This window comes from Marmota flaviventris, chromosome 3, assembly GCF_047511675.1.
Source record: "Marmota flaviventris isolate mMarFla1 chromosome 3, mMarFla1.hap1, whole genome shotgun sequence".
Lineage (NCBI taxonomy): Eukaryota > Metazoa > Chordata > Mammalia > Rodentia > Sciuridae > Marmota > Marmota flaviventris.
The window spans coordinates 97261387-97280775 of NC_092500.1; the positions used below are offsets into that span (position 1 = coordinate 97261387).

General features: G+C 33.8%; 1 protein-coding gene across 3 annotated transcripts in view; it reads left to right on the top strand.

Moving 5' to 3' along the window:
• Positions 1-19389, top strand: part of Lrp6 (LDL receptor related protein 6) — a 190762-nt gene that overhangs the window by 45841 nt on the left and 125532 nt on the right. For all 3 annotated transcript variants that reach the window (XM_071610133.1, XM_027955944.2, XM_071610134.1), the window contains exon 3: positions 17104-17301. In XM_071610133.1, the coding sequence (XP_071466234.1) occupies positions 17104-17301 (198 nt within the window). The remainder of the gene's footprint in view (positions 1-17103; positions 17302-19389) is intronic.

The window sequence follows — 19389 nt, forward strand, 5'->3', positions numbered from 1 at the left end:
GCCCTTATGTGGATTTTTCATCCAAAAATCTGTGTGTAGGTTAGAGACTCTCCTCTTGTAGGAAGGAGGTCTGAAGCTCTAGTTTTAGGCCAGTGGGAATGGGGCAGATTCCTTTATCTCTGGATTACCTCTTTGGATATTTTTCTTTCTAATATTTGCTGTGCTCAAAATATATTTTATTATGAGTACAGGCATGAATTTACAATATTACTTTTATAGTTTGTCTGGCATTTTTAGTTGTTTTGTACTAGGAAGATTTCCAGTTTGCCCTATTGCCAAAAACAGACTCTTATTTTCTTTCCTCCCAAATATTCAGTCTAAATTTTGGTGCATTTTAAACCACTACTAATAAATTATATTTCATATATATCAAAAATGAAAAGAATAACATAATGAATACTGGTATGTGTTCTGCATAGACTACACAGTAGAACCAGTACAGTTTGTTTCACCCTCAAACTGAATGTTTCCTTTTTTGCACCACATAGAGTATTTGATTTTTAAGATTGATTTGGGGATGTAAAGTAGGGTTAGGTTTACCCTTTGTTGTGACTTTTAAAAGTATATATTGTATATTTTTATTTTGATAAATTTTCCTGATTTAGTCACATTTTCTTTTTCTCAGCCATTCCAACTTAAGTAAAGATTTTTGTTCTTTAGATTCCAGATGATTTTATCCTTTTCCTCTTCTTTCTACCTCTGGTAGGTTAATGGATGACTACTCAAACATATTGCTTCTTTAGTATCCCGGGGAGGGAATTGAACCTAGATTCACTGTAGCACTACACTATATCTACAGCCTGTTAACCTAGATTCACTGTAGCACTACACTATATCTACAGCCTGTTTTATTTTTTGAGATAGCATCCTGCTAAGTTTCCAAGGCTGGCCTCTTAACTTGTTATTTGCCTTAGCCTCCTGAGTTGCTGGGATTATAGGCATGCACTGCTGCACCTGGCTTGCTTATTTAGCTTCTTAAGTAGTATTTTGTTAGAACTTATTGACAAACTAGTTTCTCATTCATTGCTTTAAATTCTTTTGCAAACTCAGTCTTTGTTAAATTAAACAGGTTTATTCAAAATAATAATCCTTTTACTTAGGTTCTTTCCCAACTGGAGAATGAATTTAAAATAATAACTTAATTCAAATGTTTCTTTTTTCCTTTTTAAGTTTAAATAAATGTTCCTGTTCTTTTTTTTCCTTCAGTTAACCTGGAAGTTTTTTTTTTTTTTTTTTTTTTACCTGTTTAACTCTAAGGTGAAATTGGAAGGAACTTATTTTTGCATCTTAGGCCTAGGTAATTGCTAAGGAACTCTAAAATTAAAATTTCCTGTTGTGAGGAAACCGAAGATCTTCTGGGTGCTCTTTGACTCTGACTCTTGGAGTCTTCAGGCAGAAACTGAGTCTGATTTTGTAAAAGAATTTTAATACACCCCTTCCTTCCCCCTCACCCCACCCCTGCAAAGGGATGGGGTAGTTTGGATGTATGTTGGTCTGTTGTTTATGTCTGAATAAGATCATGTACTTTTCTCTGCTGATATATATGCATTTCAAAAAGAGGGTAATTAGTGATGTCTTTTTATTTTCAGAAGTGTTCAAAAACTTGGAAGCACATTACTTCTCTCGTGAAAATTTAGAATTTTATCAATTGTTTTTTGAGTAATGCAGTTTTGTCATGATGGCTTTAAAAATAATGATCTCTTACTTGACTAGACCTATTTTAAGAATAAAAAGTAAAATTTTATAATTATAGCTAAGGGTAAATTCAGGTTAATCAGTATCATATTGACAAGTAAATTGTATATATTTTATTGAACATTCTGGCTATGGGTACCCAGCCTTTCTATTTGGTAGTGTCTTCTAAACTAGAGACAAACTTTGTACAGATATTTATCATAACTCTCTTTGTTCATGATGTTAGTAAAATGAGACTATGTATTTAATATATTGGACGAATTACCAAATTGAAACCCCCTTCTGTGTAAGGAATTGGGTACCAAAAGCTTGAAAGGTTATAGGAGAAAATTGAAAATCTATTTTTACCCCCATAAATACTTTCACTTAAATTTTCAGTAAATTGTGAACTTTAAAAACCTTTTTTTTTTCCAATTTATAAAGTTTTTGAAAGAAATATGGAAGGCTGTTGTGTGAGAAGGAATTTATTTGGTGCTTTGCTTGCTTATGTGGTCTGGTATTACTTAAGGGCTGAGTACTACCTGGGCTGATGATTAGCCAGTATTGTGGGCCAGCTGGTTAATGAGTTAAACACATTAACCTACCTATACAAGAACAGAAGGCTGTGGATGAACAGGTGCTTGAGAAAGTCACACTCTTATTGGTTTTAAACTCGAGCATGTGAGTCAGGGACCAACATAGGGACAAAGTCAGGGACCAACATAGGGACAAAGGACAAATGTTCTTTTGGGTCTTGGTCATAGTCATAGTGCCATCCATAGCCATTGTTAGCTTTGCTTCATTGAGGTCAGAGTGCCTTGTATGCATTCTCTTGAACAGCTGCAGTAACTTATCTTTAGCAGAGGGCAAAAGGCTTGAGTACACCTAAAGCTAATTAACATTTCCACCCATGCAAGTAACCAATAAAATAAGCTCCTTTCTTTCATTTAGAGAGCCAAACTGATTTCTTGTTGGAGCTGTCTCCCTTCCTAAAAGGAAGCTCCAATAAAACCCCTGCCTGAATGTTTACTTGTCTGTTTCTTTTCCATCATCATCTTGGTCAAAAGATCCTAGTGTTTGGTATAAATGCTTTATAATTGCTTGGGGGAACATGTAAACAAAAATTGATTCCTGGGTCCTAGCTCAGAATAATTTAAACAGAATCCCTGATGGAAGAACCCAAGTTATTGATATTTTTAATGTTTCCCGTATTATTCCCTAGTGCTTTTGAGGTTGAACATTCCTCTTGTAGGTTTTATTTATTTGTCTTTTCCCCAGTGCTAAGGATAGAACTCAGGGCCTCAAATGTTCCAGGCAGGTGTTCTACCACAGCTACACTCCTAGCCTCTACTGTAGGTATTTGCTGCTGCTGTTGTTGTTGCTGTTATTTTAATATGTGGTCATAGGGGAGGGAGGAAGGTGCACAATCTAAGAAACTTTGTGCTTCTTAGAACTTAATTTTCCATTAAATTCTAGTTTATTAATATGTTTAATAACTAGTTATGTCATGGTTATGTATTGGTGTTTATTGAAATTCTGAATGCATGGGTAAAGCAGTTTTTTCTCTTATCTCTATTGTTTCATTGATTATGGTAACAAATATCAAATTTTAACATAATGTTGGCTTTTTAAAATCTATCATAAATTTGTCCCTTTTTATTTGTTTGCATCAAGATACTGTTTTACATACTGGTATGATGTTGACATTGGTCTGTAATGAAAGGGGTCCTAAGATTGTGGAAAGAGCTATGAGACTTTTGAAACATGCCACTTGTTAAAAGATAGGGAGTTCTAAGATGATACTTTGAGATAGTATTTGCTTTTAAGAATGTATGTTAGTGTTCATAGTTTTAAACAATAGAAATCCCATTACTTTAGTCACAAAAAGATTTGTGGTTGAAGAAGATATTGGCTAAATTTCCTAAGTAGCAGAACTAAGATTAAAATCTATGGGCAGGAACAGTGCCACAAATCATTACCACAGAGCTGGCCCAGTGAAGGCATCTCTTCTGTTGTATAGCATGCTCACTGCTGTTGGTACTCTTTCTGGCATGAAGTGACTGACTCTGCTGTCAGTCCTGTATTTAAACATTGCATTAAGAAAGGATTCATTTATTCAAATTGAATTGAGTAAACTGTTGCTGTTGCTCTCATTCTCACCAGAATGAATTGCTTGGGGTGCTTGCTGCTGCTGCTACCTCTTCTACCTCCTTTTTGTGCTTTCAGTTGGGGTTGGTTTGTCTGATTGGCAAAAATCCACATCTCATGTTCCTGTCCCAATTGAAAGTTAAGTTTGGCAAGCAAATATCTGTTTTTTATTTTTATTTTTTAAAGTTTCCTTAGTCTCAGAATGTGAAAGGTTCTTCAAACATAGGGAAGTAATTTAGATGCTGGGTAGTCCATCAAAAGGCCAGGCATCCATGACAGAACATTTTGTGAAAGTGAATGGTCATGGGATTGACCATGATTGTGGATATATTTGCAACAATTTCAGACTCATTTGTTCTTTTCCCTTTGCTAATGTTGGGAGAATGAGGTGTGATTGTAAATGTAAAAGGGATGACAGTTACAGAAGTAACAATTTTATAAATGATGTAAGCCCTAGGAATAATCAGTCTATTGTTATTCCCTCATGTTATTAAACTACTAAGGAAATACTGCAAATATATCAATATCTTGTAGTTTATAAAAGCCCAGGTATTTTAAGTGACTCGCTCAAAGTTATGTAAACAGAAGGTGTGCCATAAATCAAACATTTTCATTGTTTTATACTGTCCTTATTCACATGAACTTAAAACTTAGTTGGGAGAGAAGAATACCATGCAAAATCATCATAAGAGAACTCCAAGGAAGCACATAAGGAAGAGGATTAGAGTGATGAGATTCTGAATGAATTAATAAAGGATCAGTTGTGAAGCTTTCATTATAGTTGTGGCTGAGCAGATATATAGGTTTTGGAATAAGAAAATGGAAAAGCATTTCAGAGTTTTTTATTTTTAATATTTTTTAGTTTTTCTTCGGTGGACACAATATCTTTATTTTTTATTTTTATGTGGTGTTGAGGATTGAACCCAGTGCCCTGCACATGTCAGGCGAGCGCGCTACCACTTGAGCCACATTCTCATCCCCAAGTTTTTTTTTAAAGGCTATGTTGAGCTGGGGTTGTGGCTCAGTGGTGGAAAGCTTACCTAGCTTGTGTGAGGCACTGGCTTTGATCCTCAGCACTTTATTAAAATAGATAAATAAAATAAAGGTATTGTGTCCATCAACTAAAATAAATAAATAAATAAATACATACATACATAAAAGAAGATATGTTTGCAAGTCAGCGATTAATTAGAGAATAAGATTTCTATGTTGTCATGGATTTGGCATTAACCATTTTACAGGGTTGTTAAATATGTTGTTTGAGAGTTCGAATTTGCCTCCTCTGGATAGGAGAGAGGGAGTTCCTGTAGTTTTAAAAAATTAGATATAATTCACATACTATAAAATTCAATTTTTGGTTGTGTACATTTGGTGATTTTTTTTTAAAAGTACATTTACAAAGTGACACATCTGTTACCACTATTTAATATTGGAATATTTTCATCACTTCCAAAAGAAACTCTGTTCTCTTTAATAGGATCTTTCCCTTCTCCCTTCCTTTTAGCCCTTAGCTAACATTAATCTACTCTCTGTCATGGATTCTGGACGTTGCATAAAAATGGAATTGTACAATGTGTAACCTTTTGTGCCTAGTTTCAGTTATTGTGTTTTCATGGTAGGTTTATGCTATAGCATGTTTAAATACTTCATTCCTTTGGATAACCAAACAATATTCTGTCATATAGAAATATCACACTTTGTTCTTCCATTCATCAATTGATCTTTTGTTTACATTCTTTGGCCATTATGAATAATTTTGCTGTGAACATTTGTGTACATGTTTTTTGTGTGAACATATTTTTTTTCAATTTTCTTGTGTGTTGTTGGGCTGAGGTGCTCAGACCCTGGGAAACAGATTCGGGATCCTCATAGGTGGAAGAAGATGTGAGGCACAATTGGGATAGTAGACATGCTTTAGTTAGAGGCTGCAGCAGTCCCCCAGTCCCCTGAATCCTTCTATAGGCCTCTTTTATGTGCAGACCAAACAAAGAAGGCACATTGCCAACAGGTTACATAAGTAAGTGTATGGCTCGCAAGCAGATGTTTATGGCCTTGAGTACATATGCTGAATCAGGGTGTTTATGACCTTGGCTACCTAATGAAAACATAGCTCACTGCAGTCCTCAGGAAGGGAGCCTAACTACAACCATCTTGAGACTACTTTACATGTGTATACCTGGAAATAGAATTGCTTGGTCATACGGTGACTGTGTTCAACTTTTTTCCCCCTTTTAGTTATATTACTTTATGCGGAAAGTATTCCTGTGCCAAGTTTTTGTTTCTTCAGTTTCTTCTGGGATATCTTTTTCTTTTGTGTACCTCCTCTTCTGGTTTAGGAACAATTTGTTTCTTTTTTGTGAGGATCATCTCAGTGTGGCAGAGGGAATTTATATATGGGTTAATTCAACTATGGAGCTCTGTTAAGTATGGTGGTACATCTTCAGTGCTTTTATTACCTGGGTATATATATGTGACCAGAGACTTCCCATCTAAACCCTTGAATTTAGAGTTACTCTGCATTTTTAAGCATATGCAGAAAAAAATTAGAACTTTTTTTGGACCACCAACAGCTCTACTGTTTGGGCTGGCACACCTACCAGGTCTACCATTGTAATGCCAGAATGACACACAGTGCTTCTTTAAAGTGACATCTTTCAGATACTTGGTGGCATTTTGGACATGTATACCAGGGAAGTTTCATGATAAACATGAAAATTTAAATCTCCTGATTTTCATGATTTTGTAGGATTTTCAGTTTTGTCCATTGATTTCTCTGCCTGACCTTATGCTAGCTAATAGTACACTGTCTTGATTACTGTGGCTTTGTGAAAGGTTTAGCATTTGGGAAGCTTGAATTCCTTTAGCTTTTTTAAGCTAAGAAAGCATTGTGAAGAAGCAGAGACAAATTAGAGTGTTATTATGTCAGATAAGAAGTTTGGGATTCATTCTGAAAAGTAAAGAAATTACCTAATAAGATGGGGAAGGTATATAGTTGTGACAATCAATAATTTCAGAGCATTGTGGATAAAGATTGGGTTGAAAGTTTAGTCAGCTTTTCATCACTGTGACAAAATCCGTGAGATAAACAGCTTACAAAGAGAAAAGATTTACTATGTCTCACAAATTCTGTCCATTGTTGGTTGGCTGCATTGCTTTTGGTGCTATGGCAAGCCAGCATATCGTGATGGGGGATATGTGGTGGAGCAAAGCTGCTTATTACCTCCTGGTAGAAAACCTTTGGCTTTCAAGCCAAAGAGAAACAGGAAAGAATTGGGGGTGAGGGGGCTTTCCCTGTATTTCCTTCAAGGGTGCCCCTAATGACCTAACTTTCTTCCAGTAGTCCTTACTTCTTAAAGGTTCCACCACCTCTCAATGACACCACAGGCTGGAGAGCAAGACTGAACACATTGCCTTTGGGGATCATTCAAGTTCCAAACTGTAGCAGAAGACTCGATGCAAGAAGCTGTTGTAATTTTCCATTACTTTATTGGGACTTGAGAAATTGATCCTCAATTATTTTTATTAAAATTTTTTTTGTAGTTGTAGATGGGCAGCATGACTTTATTTTATTTGTTTAGTTTTATGTGGTGCTGAGAATCAAACCCACTGCCTCACAAGTTTGTGGCAAGTACTCTGCCACTGAGCTACAGCCCCAACCCTCAAGTAGTTTAAAGGAAAAAAAAAAAATTAAAACAGAGAGGTGACCATGTCTAAGAAACCTGTGTAACAAAATATTATATACGGATTTGTGAACAACTGTACGGTTATTCTACCTAACTTCATTGCAGAAACTACAATCCAAGAATCATTCCAGCTCTCTTTTTCCTCACTCATTCGGTTAGCAGTTTTTTTTTATTGTATCTTCTAAATATCCCTTGGATTTGTCTCCACTTCCCAACTACCATTTATACTATCTTCAGGACCTTATATTTTTCATCTGAGTAAATGGTGTGATGGTGCATGCATGTAATCCCAGCTATTCAAGAAAGATGAAGCAGGAAGACCACAAGTTCAAGACCTGCATGGGCAACTTAGTGGGACTCTGTTTCAAAAATAAAAAGGGATAGGGATGTAGTTCAGTGGTAGGGCACTTTCCTAGCTCAGAGCCCTGAGTTTGATCCCCTGAACTGGGAGAGGGGGAATACTATATTATTGTTTTCTAAAAGTTGTCTTTAAATCATTGTAAAACAAGATTACATAATGTTCCTTGTACAGTAACAAGGCCACTTCCAAATGTGCAGGAAGTTACTCAGAAATTTTATCAGATATGGAGGTACCCCTATATCTGCCCCTCTTCCTTTGTTTGTGTTTAATTAAGAGAACACAGGTAGAACAAAGTGAGGTAAGAGTCTCTGTCTTGGCGAAGAGCATAATTGCTTTGAAGATTTTGAAAAGAAGTAGTAATTGGGCAAATGTATTTGTTACACAAATAGTTTTTTTTCTTAGTCTGTTTTGCATGAATATGTTTGTTTTGATAACAGAATATTGAGATTGGCTGATTTATAAAGAACAGAGACTTATTAAAGTTCAGGAGACTGGGAAATCCAGGATTTAAGAGCCTGCATCAGATAGAAGGCCTTCTTTCTGCTTTAGCTATTGGTGAAAGGTAGAAGTGCAGGCGAGTGTGAGAGAGCAAGATGGGGCTGGACTCACATTTATAACAACACCCCTCCTCCCAAGCAATGACATAATCCATTTATGAGGGCTCTGAAAACTTTAGCATCTCATTTAGGCCCCCCCCCACCCCCCACTGTTCCTTTGAGGATTAAGTTTCTGTCACTTGAACTTCGGGAGCCTTATCAGCTTCTTATAAGAAAAGCTAGATTTTTAATATCTGAAAAACTGTCTATGGAAATCTTAGTTTTAACTGATTGAGGGCATTATTAGTAATAAAAAACAGTATTGTTTTTATCAGACCATTTTTATTAAATTTGTTTGCTCCATAGTTTGCTATTTTTCCAAATCTCAAGGATCAGTGGGATTAACTTGTGATATTTGTTTCCCTCTGATGTCCTCCCTTTAAGTTTTTAAAATTAGAAACTGTTCATAAAATTGTTAACTTTATGCTTACTTATAAGCATGTAAGCAACTGCAAATAAAAATGGAGAAGAGTCATTTCCATATAATAAGAAAATTGTTTATTTTTTCTATGCTTACTTACAGAAATTGGCTCTGATAGAGGGGAAAAAGTTCTCATGAGTTAGAAATTTCAAATAAATTCTAAAGATTAGTCTTAGCATATTTTATGAAATGGAGTCTAGTCTCTTCAAAATGATTAAGCTTATGTATTTATTTTGCATGAATGTATGTTTGTTATGATTAAGGACTTTACATTCTTACCATATATTGTAGTTCATTTATGAGATATCTGAAGATGGTAAGCTGACAGGGATCTTGGAATGGTACATTGTATCCCCCGTTAGTAAAATGAAGCTTATTTTTACAGTGTAGGGGAATATTAGGCTTTACATGGAGGAAACATTTGTATGTAGTGTTCACAAATATTAACTGGAGTCTTTCTTTCTTTTAAAGGAAATTTTCTTTTTTTCTTGTTGAGTGAATTCTGCTTTGTCCTAAATTTTATCCCATGATATACTTGAATCCATCAGTTATTCTCTTAATTGTGACTTACTTTTGACAAGCTTGGTGCTTACCTCCTAATAGGAGCTCAATAGTTTAAAAAAATTGAATAACATATCTTGGTGACTTATAAAATACTTGTCTTTTGTGGTTCCATGCCTCTAACTTTTTATATTTGTAACAAGTTTTTAACTTAATTAAATAACAAAATGGAAATCTTTGTTATTTATAGGTGAAATTTACTAACTTTAAAATATTTTAGCAAATAAAAATACATCAGCAGGCTTCATTTACAAATTCTAAAATGTCTCAGTTTCGTTTATTGTAATTGCTTTTATCTTGAGTATCAACCTTGAAGTAACATGATTTGTATTTTTTAGGGGTGGATAAAATAGGGATTTATGTTAGCTTTGGTGAGCAGTGGCATGCATATACTTTTATTTATTACTAAAATTCTCGTGAGGCTAATTCATTTGTAACAACATTTAATTTCACCACAAAGTAGACATTGAGTTTTGAACGTTAAATTCTTTCTTGGAAAAGATTAGTGACAATTGTGAAATTTACATAAATTACATTATACAAAGCAGAAAACAGCCCTTATTACATTTTCCATCTTGGAACTGGGAACTATTTACAAATTGCTTATGGTTTGTCCAGTTTTTAATGACAACATTTCAAACCTTGTATGATGTAATATCTTCATGCATGTTGCACATGAAGTGTCGAGTATGGTTTAGTAATTTTTGAAGTGAACAGCAACTCTTTTATGTTGGTTGCTTGAAAATACTGATAATTCATTTTGTGTATGTATAGAGAGAAAAGAATGGTGGCCAATGAATTGTGACTTGAGCTTGTTTTTACTTGTATTATTAAATTAAGATGAAAATTTACTTTAGTTCATTCTATTGGCATACACTTGCACACAAAACCATTTCACTATTTCTGTCTGCCTGATGCTATGTATTTAACTATGCATATTCCATCTTTCTTACAACATCTCCTGATTCTTCCTGTGTCCATTTCCTTGTGGATTGGGGTGGAGTGAAAGGGAAGATTGTACATGGGAAATAAGAGTGCATGGAGAAGGACAAAGTCTGGGTTCATTTTTGCTTTTGGAAAAACATGTGCTGTGTCGATTATTTTGATGCGGTAGTAAGACCTACTTTTTACCTTTGAGTTCTTCATAATTTATCTAAAAGGTTAATGAGTACCATAGTGTAGCAAAACATGGTATGAAAGTACAGAGGAAGGAGTAACTTCACTTTCTACAGTTGGGAAAAGCATTTACAGAAATGAAGTTAACTTTAAAATATTTTAGCAAATAAAAACACATCAGCAGGCTTCATTTACAAATTCTAAAATGTCTCAGTTTCATTTGTTGTAATTGCTTCTTTTATCTTGATGTCAACCTTGAAGTAACATGACTTGTATTTTAAATTTAACTTTTAAAAATAGTCTCATTTCTTATTCATGTTTTAAGAAGTTTTATCAAGATAAAATTTGTATGCAAAAAAATTTTGTTTATAGTTTAATGGGTCTTGATAAATAACTGCTTTTTATCACCTCACTCCAGGAAATTGCTTTAGTCCTTTTGAAGTCACTCGTTGCTTCCACCCCAGTAACTGCCAATCTGAGTTTTATATTATAGATTTGTTTTGCTGATTCTAGAACTTTATGTAGTGGAATCATGAAGTAGTCACTCTTGGGTCTGGTTTCTTTTGTTCAACATAATTTTAAAATCCATCCTGGTCAGTGTATGAAAAAGTAGTCATTTCTTTTCAATTGCTGAGTAGTATTCTGTTTTATGAATATATCCAAGTTTATCTGTCTACCTATTTATGCACTTTTGTGTTGTTTCCAGTTTTGGGTTATTCTGAATGAAATTTCTGTGACTGTATATGTACAAATCATTATATGAACAAGTTTTTATTTCTATTGGATAAATATTTAAGAGTGGAATTATTAATTGGCAGAGTAAGGGTATGTTTAACTTTGTAAGAAACTATAAAATGTTTTCCAAAGTGGTTATTATTATAATAGCAGTGTATGAGCATTCTGGTAGCTCAGTTCTCACCAATACTTAGTATTGTTAACCTTCTTAATCTAGTGGATGTGAAATGATATCTTACTTTGATTTTAATTTGCATTTCTCTATTAATTATTGAAGTTGAACATCATTGTATGTGCTAATTGGCCATTCATATATTTAAGCATCTATTCAAATCTTTACCCATTTAAAAAAGGTGTAATTTATATATATTTAATTTTTACCTTTTGATGGAAACTTCTGAATTTAGATAAATGCATATATTTGAATAATTACCACCAAAATTAAGCTATAGAATAATTCCATGCTTGTTCTCCCCCATTGATTATTTTCCTTTTGACATCTGTTTTTTTCTGCCTATGCCTTAGTAACCACTGATTCTTTTTCTGACTGTAGTTTTGTCTTTTCCAGAATGTCATATAAATGGATCATATAGCATGTAGCTCTTTAAATCTGTCTTCTTTCTTTTACTGTAATGAACTTGTGGTTTATGTCTGTTTTGTGTATCAGGAGTTTTGTTTTATTGCAGAAAGTATTCCATTATATGAGTATAGTATGGTTTATTCATCCATTCACCATTTGAAGGACATTTGGTAATCTTTTAGAATTATGAGTAAATCTGCCACAATTATTTGTATGTAGGTTTTTGTGTGAATGTATACTTAATTTCTCTTTAGTAAATATCTAGAAATAGAGTTAGTATATCTTACAGAAATGTTTGTTTATATTAAACTATCATTTTCCAAAGTGGATATGCCATTTTGAATTAAAACAGGTAGTATGTAATGATTTCAGATGCTCTATATACTCTTTAGCACTTGGAATAGTGAATTTCTTAGAGTTCTACTAGTACAGTTGGGTGCTTCTGCCTTGTTTTATATTAAGGTGCCATCAGTTTACTCACCATTGCTTTTGGACTACCAGTACAAATAGCAACACAGTTGTTCATTATATTCTGTATTATTCAGAAAGATTATTCAAAAATGAATATCCCCTCCCCATGTTTTTGTTGGTGTATTATAGTTGTATATAATGGTGGGATTGTTATGTATTCATACATGCATACAATTGTCACAGTATAATTTGGCCAGTATCATTCCCTGTTATTCCCCCCATCCTGACCCTTTGCTTCTTTCCTTTGGTACTCCATTTGTTATATTGATGTATATATCTCATGTTTCTTCCCCCTCTTCCTTTTTCTAGCTTTCATTTCTTTTATTTTGGATAGTCTTTTTTTTTTTTAATTAGATGGAATCTATTGCTTCAAATTTATAGATTCTTTTGCTTTTCCTTTTCTTTCCTCTTCAGTACTGGAAAGCAAACACATGGTCTGGCACAAGCTAGGCAGGTACTTTAGCACTGAGCTATGTGTCCCAACCCCCTTTCCTGTTTCTTTGATGTTTTGGAAATTTTTATTAAAAACCAGAAAATTTGCATGTTACAAAATCAACATACAAAAATCAGTAGCTTTCCTATATACAAACAGTGAATATGCTGAGAAAGAAATCTGGAAAACAATTCCATCTACAGTAGCCTCAGAAAAATTATATGTTTAGTTATAAATCTAACCAAAGAGGTGAAAGAACTCTACAGTGAAAATTATAGAAGAAGGAAATTGAATAACTTAGAAGATGAAAAGACCTCCCATGTTCATGGATAGGCAGAATTAATATTGTTAAAATGGTCATACTACTAAAAGTAATATACATATTCAGTGCAATTCTCATCTTCACAGAACTAGAAAAAACAGTCCTAAAATTCCTTTGGAAGCGTAAATGACCCAGAATAGGCCAGAGCAATATTAAGCCAAAAAAGCAATGCTGGAGGCATTGCAATACCTGACTTTAAATTATACTACAGAGCTGTAGTAACAAAAACTGTATAGTACTGGCATAAAAACAGACACATAGATCAATGGTACAGAATAGAACACAGAGACAAACCCACATACGTATAGTCATCTTGTCCTGACAAAGGTTGCCAAAAACATGCACTTGAGAGATGACAGTCTTTTTAACAACCGGTGCTGGGACAACTGGTTATCCATATGTAGAAGAATGAAACTAGACCCTTAACTCTCACCCTGCACAAAAATCAACTCAAAAGACCTAGGAGTTAGACCAGAAACTATGCAACTCCTAGAAGAAAATGTAGGGTCATCACTCTAGCATTTAGGCACGGGGAACAACTTTCTCAATAGGACCCCCAAGGCCCAGGAAATAATGCTAAGAATTAATAAATGGGATGGCATTAAATTAAAAAGCTGCACAGCAAAGAAAACAGTTGAAAATGTGGATAGAGAACCTACAGAATGGGAAAAAATATTTGCTAGCTACTCTTCTGACAGGATTAATAACGATAATACATAAATGACTCAAAACTTCACACCAAAAAAATAAAATCACCCAATTAATAAATGGGCAAATGAATTAAACAGGCACTTCTTGAAAGAAAAAATACAAATGGTCAGAAATATATGAAAAATGTTCAACATCATTAGCAATTAGGGAAATGCAAATCAAAACTGCACTGAGATTTCATCTCATACCAGTCAGAATGGTAGTCATCAAGAATACAAATAATAAATGCTGGAGAGGTTGTAGAGAAAAAGGAACTTTAACATTGTTGGTAGGACTGTAAATTAGTACAGCCACTATGGAAATCATTGTGGAGTTTCCTCAAAAGGCTGCGTATGGAACCACCATATGATCCAGCTATATCACTCGTCGGTATTTATCCTGAAGAATTAAAGTCCTCATACTACAGTGATATATGCATTCCCATGTTTATAGCATCACATTTCACTATAGCCAAACTATGTCAGCCTAGGTGTCTATCAGGGGATGAATGGATAAAGAAAATGTGGTTAATATACACCATGGAGTGTTACTCAGGCGTAAAGAAAAATGAAATTTTATCATTTCCAGAAATATGAGTGAAACTAGAGACCCTTATGCCATTGTATATTCTTGTTTAGTGACTTATCTATACTAATTCTGTTGTATATGTGTGCTCAATGTGCTGTCTCTAAATTCATTGCTTGTATTTTCTTCTTTTAAAATACTTTTATGCCTGTTTTTTAGGTGTTGCCCTTATATCTCTCGTCTGAGTGGTTAGTTGATGACTGAGTAAAAGTTATTGTTAAAAATATTGGGCCATTAAATGTTTTGGGTCTTTGGATTGTGGAATATTTAAAAATTTTAAGCAGTTTGAAGTTTGTCTCACATTTAGCCAGATCAGCTTGCGAGTGTTCTTTCTGGCATCTTTTGAGAAGGAGCAGCCATGTACATACATAAAGCCTTCCTGACCACCAAAGAATTATACTTCACTTAACAAGGCTCTCTGTCTCTTTCCTAGGACCTTCATGTTAAATTTCCAGTTTGTCTGCTGGAAATTTTGTTGCCTGCCCCAGCCAGTGTCCCTGGGATAACAGACTGCCCTGACTGTCTATACTCTTGCTTTTGACAACACTGCTAGGCATAATTTTTTTTTTTTTCATGGTTCGTCCTTAATAAAGTCATCCCCTCTTGTAAGGCAAAGTAACTGTAGTTCTCTTGGCTTGCCATGTCTATGTAAGGTAGAATTTTTTTGCCACAAATTGACATTATTGGTAGGGATGCAGTTAGCTCTTAGCTAAAATATCACAGTTCTGGAGCTTTATTAGATTTTCCTTGAATACATGTTCCTCCTTTTATCAATTTTCTGAGACTTTAGTTATTTTTGGCGGTGTTGTCCTATTTTTTCATTACTTTTAGGTCAGAGGATTTATGGAGTTTCTCACAGAAACTCTTGAAGCCACAGTGTCTCTGTGTTCTTGTTAGTCTCCGTTCAGTCATTCTCACATTGCAGCAAGTACACCTCCCTACCTGCAAAACAAAGCCAGTCATTTCATCTTCAATTTTAAAAGTGTTCAAGTGTCTTCATGCTGCTCTCAGAATAAACTTCCCAAATTATAACTTGGTCTGGCCTGCTTTCCTATATAGTTTTATCTCATGTAAATGTACTCATTTTTATCCTGTATTCTAGACTGTATCCAGTCAGTAGCCTCAATTTAAGGAGCACTTTGCTTTCTGTTCCTTAAAAGTCCAGGCTCTGACCTATGTCATTAGTATTGACTTTTCATCCTGAGGAATATAGGTTTGGCTTTCTAGTCCCCATTTGTTAACCATGACTTTGAGGAATATACTTATTTTTTTTTAAAATTTTCTTATATGAAATGTGATGATGAGTAATAAATAGTCCATAAGGTTGTAAGGCTTAATTGAGGAAATATATGTAAAGCTATTAGCACAGTACCTTGTATCTGGAAGGTATTTTTGTTACCCACTTGATGTTCTCCTCCCAGCCTTTTTGAATAAGCAGTTTATATGAAATAGTAGAGATTGCAATGTGCTTAAATAAAATTAATCCATTATCACCAGGCTATCAATTATTTCAAAGTTAAACCTGTATTTCACTCTGCGCTCTAACACATTTTAGAAACTCATTACTCCTAGTTCATAGCACCCTCTTATCATTTTTGGAATTAATACTTTTTAAAAATTTAAAAATTTGTTTTAATTAGTTATACATGACAGTGAATGCATTTATGCACTTTGATATATCATACATAGATGGGATATAATTTCTTATTTTTATGAGTATACATGTTGCAGAATCATATTGGTCATGCAATCACATATATACATACAATAATAATGTCTGTTTCATTCTACTGGAAATACACTTTAAAGTATTACAGAGTGTTTCCTTTATATCAAAGAAGAAATTGCTTCTTCCCTGTATTGAGACTGTTAAACTCTTTAATTTTTTATTTTGAAAAAAAATTTTAATTTTGTATACAAAAAAGAAAGTAAATCAGTGAATTCCTGTAGATAACAACTATAGACAATTAGCACATTTAAACATTTAACATTAATATAGTAGTACTGTATGATTTGATATTCTGCCAATTTTGTCTTTTCCCCCAATGTCCTTAGAATTTCCCCCTACCTTATTAGTCCATGTTGGCTTGATGTGCACTTCATATTTCTTTATTCTACTCCAGTCTGTATTGTTTCCTCAGCCTTTGATTTTCATGGTATTGTTTTGTAGAATACACCTTGAGTATTTTCCTTATAATTTTATTTATATGATGTACTTTTAGGCAGCAATCATAGGTAAGAGATTTATATAAGATTCCATGTTCTTGTCAGTATATCACATTAAAAGATTTATGATGCTGTTTTAATCTCCATTGGTGTTGTTAATGTAGATAACCTTTTTTATAATCTCCATTGGTGGTGTTATGTTAATGTAGATAACCTTTTTATGTTAGTATACCAGGTTTGTCTAAAGGTATCATTTTCTCCTTTGTTATTAATAAGCAACCTGTGGGGAGACACATTGAGATAGTATGAATATTCTTTATCCTCTTAAATTTTGATCCAGTGGTTTTTTTTGTTTTTTGTTTTTTTTGCAAACTTTGATGATGCTTGTCTGAAACGGATATTACTGTGGTAGTTACAGAAAGATTACTAAAATTAAAAAAAATTCTTGAGGTTTTAGGTTTAGTATTCTCTGGAGAGCTTTCTTTATCTAGTAGTGTTAATTACAGAATATTTTGTTGTTATTTGTTTATATCATGGTTTTAATTGTTTTATTACCTTTAGGTTCATGTACTGGACAGACTGGGGAGAAGTGCCAAAGATAGAACGTGCTGGAATGGATGGCTCAAATCGTTTCATTATTATAAACACTGAAATTTACTGGCCAAATGGACTGACTTTGGATTATGAGGAACGGAAGCTTTATTGGGCAGATGCAAAACTTAATTTCATCCACAAATCAGATCTGGATGGAACAAATAGGTAAGATTATTATATTAGGCTTTTTTTTTTTTTAAATGTAAGAAAACTCCATGTTGGCTTGATATATAGTAACCAAAGTATAAAGCCTAATTTTCTTAAGAAATTAGTATATTTTTGGCTAAGTGGTGGGGAGGAAGAATAGACTTTTAGTTTTTTTTTTTTTGCAAAGGTTTTCTGCTATTCTTTAGGATCTCTCTTCATATTCTTGTTGCTTCTTTTGCTGTGCAGAATCTTTTTAATTTGATGTTATCCCATTTTTTAATTCTTGGTATTTGCTGAACTTTAGGAGTCCTGTTGAGGAAGTTGTTGCCTGTGCCTATATGCTGGAGTGTTTGCCCCACATTTTCTTCTAGGAGTTGCAAACTTTCTGGTCTAATTCTTAGGCCTTTGATTCATTTTGGATTGAATCAAAGGTGAGAGATAGGGAGCTGGTCTCATTCTTCATATTGATAACCAGTTTTCCCAGTACTGGTTGTCTATCCTTCAGCATTTTTTGGGGGGCGGGGGCACCTTTGTCAAGGATTAGATGACTTTATTTATCTCTGTGTGTTTATCTCCGTGTCTTCTATTCTGTTCCATTTGTCTATGTGTCTGTTTTTATGTAAGTACCATGCAGTTTTTGTTGTTATAACTCTGTAGTATAATTTGAAGCCAGGTATTATAATGCCTTCAGCATTGCTTTATTGGCATAGAATTTCTTTGGCCTTTCTGAATCTTTGGTTCTTCCACATGAGTACTGTTTTTTTCTAGTTTTATGAAGAATGTTACTGGTAATTTGATGGGGATTGAATTGCAACTATATACTGCTTTTTTTTCCCTTTTAATCTACTGTGAGTGAGATTGTTTTCCTGATTTCTTTTTCAGCAAATTTATTATTGGTATATTGTAAAGCTATTGATTTTTATATGTTGATATTGTATCCTGCTGAATTTGTTGATTAGCTCTGGCAATCTGTGGAGGTTTTTGGATCTTGTAGGGTCATATTGATTATTTGTCCTCTTCCTTCTTTGTTTTTATCTCTTTTATTTCTTCCTTTTACGTAATCACTGTGGCTTGTATTATATTGAACAGAGGCAGTGAGAATGAACATGGCTTCTCTTGTTCTATATTTTACAGTAAATGCTTTCATTTTTTCCTCATTTACTATGATTTGGCTTTGAGTTTGTCATAAATAACTTTTATGATGTTGAAGTAAGTTCCTTTTCTCCCTAGTTTGCTCAGTGTTTTTGTCTTAAAGGGGGTGCTGAATTTTGTGAAGGCCTTTTCTGAATCTTTTGAGAAGATTATGTCATTTTTGTCCTTAATTCTATTTGGTGGATTACAAAATTTATTTGCATATGTTAAACTATCTGCATCCTTGGAATGTTTGAAGACAACATGATTATAATGGACAATCTTTATAATATGTTGTTAAATATGATTTACTCATTTTATTAAGGATTTTGCACCTAGATTTATTAGGGATATTGGTCTGTAGTTTCTTTTCCTTGACGTGTCCATGTCTGGTTTGGTTTCAGGATGATACTGGCTTCATAGAATTTATTTGGAAGTATTCCACCGCTTTCTATTTCATAGAATACTTTGAGGAACATTGTAATTTGTTGTTCTTTAAAGGTTTGGTAGAATTGAGAATCCATCTGGTCCTGAGCTTTTCTTTGTTGGAAGGGTACCCCCCCCCCCATCTCATCACTTGTTTTTGTTCTGTTTATATCACTTTTGTCTAGAAATGTATACATTTCTTCTAGATTTTCCAATATATTGGAGTGTAAGTTTTCAAAATGATACTAATGATCCTTTGGATTTCTTTGATGTTTGTGGTGATATCTCTTTTTATACCTCTAGTTTTATTATTTTGTGTCTTTTTTTTCTTTTTGATTAGTTTGGCTGTGGGTTTACCAATATAGTTAAGTTTCAAAGAACCAAATCTTTGTTTAATTCATATTTATATTTTTAAGAATTCTCTATTTCTTTGATTTTGACTCTAATCTTAATTATTTGCCTCCTTCCACTGCTGTTGGAATTGGTTTGTTCGTGTTTTTGCAGGGCCTTGCATCATTATGTTCTTTTAGGACCTAATTTTCTTATGTA